The sequence below is a fragment of the Austrofundulus limnaeus genome, unplaced genomic scaffold (genome assembly GCF_001266775.1).
Source record: "Austrofundulus limnaeus strain Quisiro unplaced genomic scaffold, Austrofundulus_limnaeus-1.0 Scaffold273, whole genome shotgun sequence".
Taxonomy (NCBI): domain Eukaryota; kingdom Metazoa; phylum Chordata; class Actinopteri; order Cyprinodontiformes; family Rivulidae; genus Austrofundulus; species Austrofundulus limnaeus.
This window is the reverse complement of record NW_013952675.1, coordinates 297,457-299,119: the sequence shown is the minus strand read 5'-3', so window position 1 is coordinate 299,119 and position 1,663 is coordinate 297,457. Positions and strand designations below refer to the sequence as shown.

General features: G+C 41.4%; 1 protein-coding gene across 1 annotated transcript; it reads right to left on the bottom strand.

Annotated features, from left to right (window-relative positions):
• Positions 1-356: 356 nt before the first annotated feature.
• Positions 357-1,484, bottom strand: bdkrb1 (bradykinin receptor B1). The gene has a single exon (XM_014020930.1). It carries the CDS (start codon positions 1,474-1,476, stop codon positions 421-423), a length of 1,056 nt encoding a protein of 351 aa, XP_013876384.1. The 5' UTR covers positions 1,477-1,484; the 3' UTR covers positions 357-420.
• Between the last annotated feature and the right edge of the window lie 179 nt (positions 1,485-1,663).

Below are 1,663 nucleotides of genomic sequence, written 5' to 3'. Positions count from 1 at the left end.
CCAAAATAAATGACGACGTCACAACATGAATATAAATGCATAGTTCCTTTGTCAGTGTGAAGATTGAGGCTAAAAGAATTGAAATTACATTGTAATTTTTTCTATTGCATGTTTACATCACAAGCCATTATTGAATGATTTAACAGATTAAATAAACAAACACATACTTTTGCAATTATATGTTCAAAGAGTCTGTTATCAAAATTTATGCTTCAATTTCTTGTCCACAATATCCATTATCGTCATTTGTATCCATTAATTCCACAAATTGTGGATTTAAACATCCTCTGTTAGTGCTGCCTCACTGTGAAACATCAATATTATTGTGTTAAGTGTTACAATAAAACAATTTGAGAGTGAAATCCTGTATGTTGTACCCATAAGCGGTAAAAGGAAGCAGAGGGCAGGATGTCATCAGTGTCACATTTGATCTTTTGGGTTAAAAATGACCACGGGCCTAATTTGCTCTGTTCTGTTGAAATAAGTGGACACAACTGAACGCTGATATGTTGTCATGTCCGACCCTCTGCGTTCACGTCTGACCCTTCTGTAGATGGCATTGACTTTCCTCCTAAAGTACTGCCCAGAAAAGACATACAGCAGAGGGTTCAGAGTGCTGTTGAGGAAGGCCAAATAYCCTGAAACTTGTCCTCCCACGTTGAGAGTGTGAAACCACAGTGTCTCATCCAACAGTTTGACATCGCAGAGTGTGTCAAGGAAAGTGAATACTTGAAAGGGAGTCCAACACAGTAAAAATAGTAGTGTAACAACATATACAAGGACCGTGGCCTTGGTGTCATTGGTGTCATGGAAGCCTCCACTTTCCGTCCTCTGAGCCAAAGTCTTGATTATGTTCCAGCTACTGAAAACAATAACCAGAACAGGGAGCAGAAAGCCCATCACGTTCATTAGAATCTGATGGGCAAGCTTCCAAGAGCTTCCATGAGCATAATCCAGAACACAGGACATTGTTTCAAATTCCTCGATGAACATCACCTTTCTGTGAACTATGGTTGGCAAGCTCAGCAGGAGCCCCAGCAGCCACAGGATGAAGCAGATCACCTTGGCATAAAGCCGCCGTCTTAGCCACCTAGCTTTCATAGTTTTCACAAGTGCTAAGTAGCGATCTACGCTAATCATAACAAGTGTGTAGATGCTTGTGTAGAAGTTGATGCCAATCATGGAGTTGACTAGTTTGCATAAAGCATCTCCAAATGACCAATGAAACTCGTTCAGGATATAAATTCCCCAAAAAGGAAGGCCACAGAGCAGAAGAAAGTCAGCCAGTGCCAGGTTGCTGAGATATATCTCTGGTACAGTCAGTCGATCCCTTTGGACTGCAAACACTGCCAGGACAAAGATGTTCAAGAGGAGGCCTAACAAGGAGATAATGAAGATGTAAGGGGGGAGAATGGTGTGGATCWTCTCCCATTCTGCAGATCCCGAAGATGCTGATGGACCAAATGAGGRGAACATGCTGCTGTTTTCAGGCCAAACTGATGCTGCAGTTACTGGATTCAGTTGCTCCATGATCTAGAGAAAATATTGTGCATAACATATTAGTAATATATACCTTCTTGCACTACATCGTTATTTTTTGCTATGAAAACACACACACACACACACACACACACACACACACACACACACACACACACACACA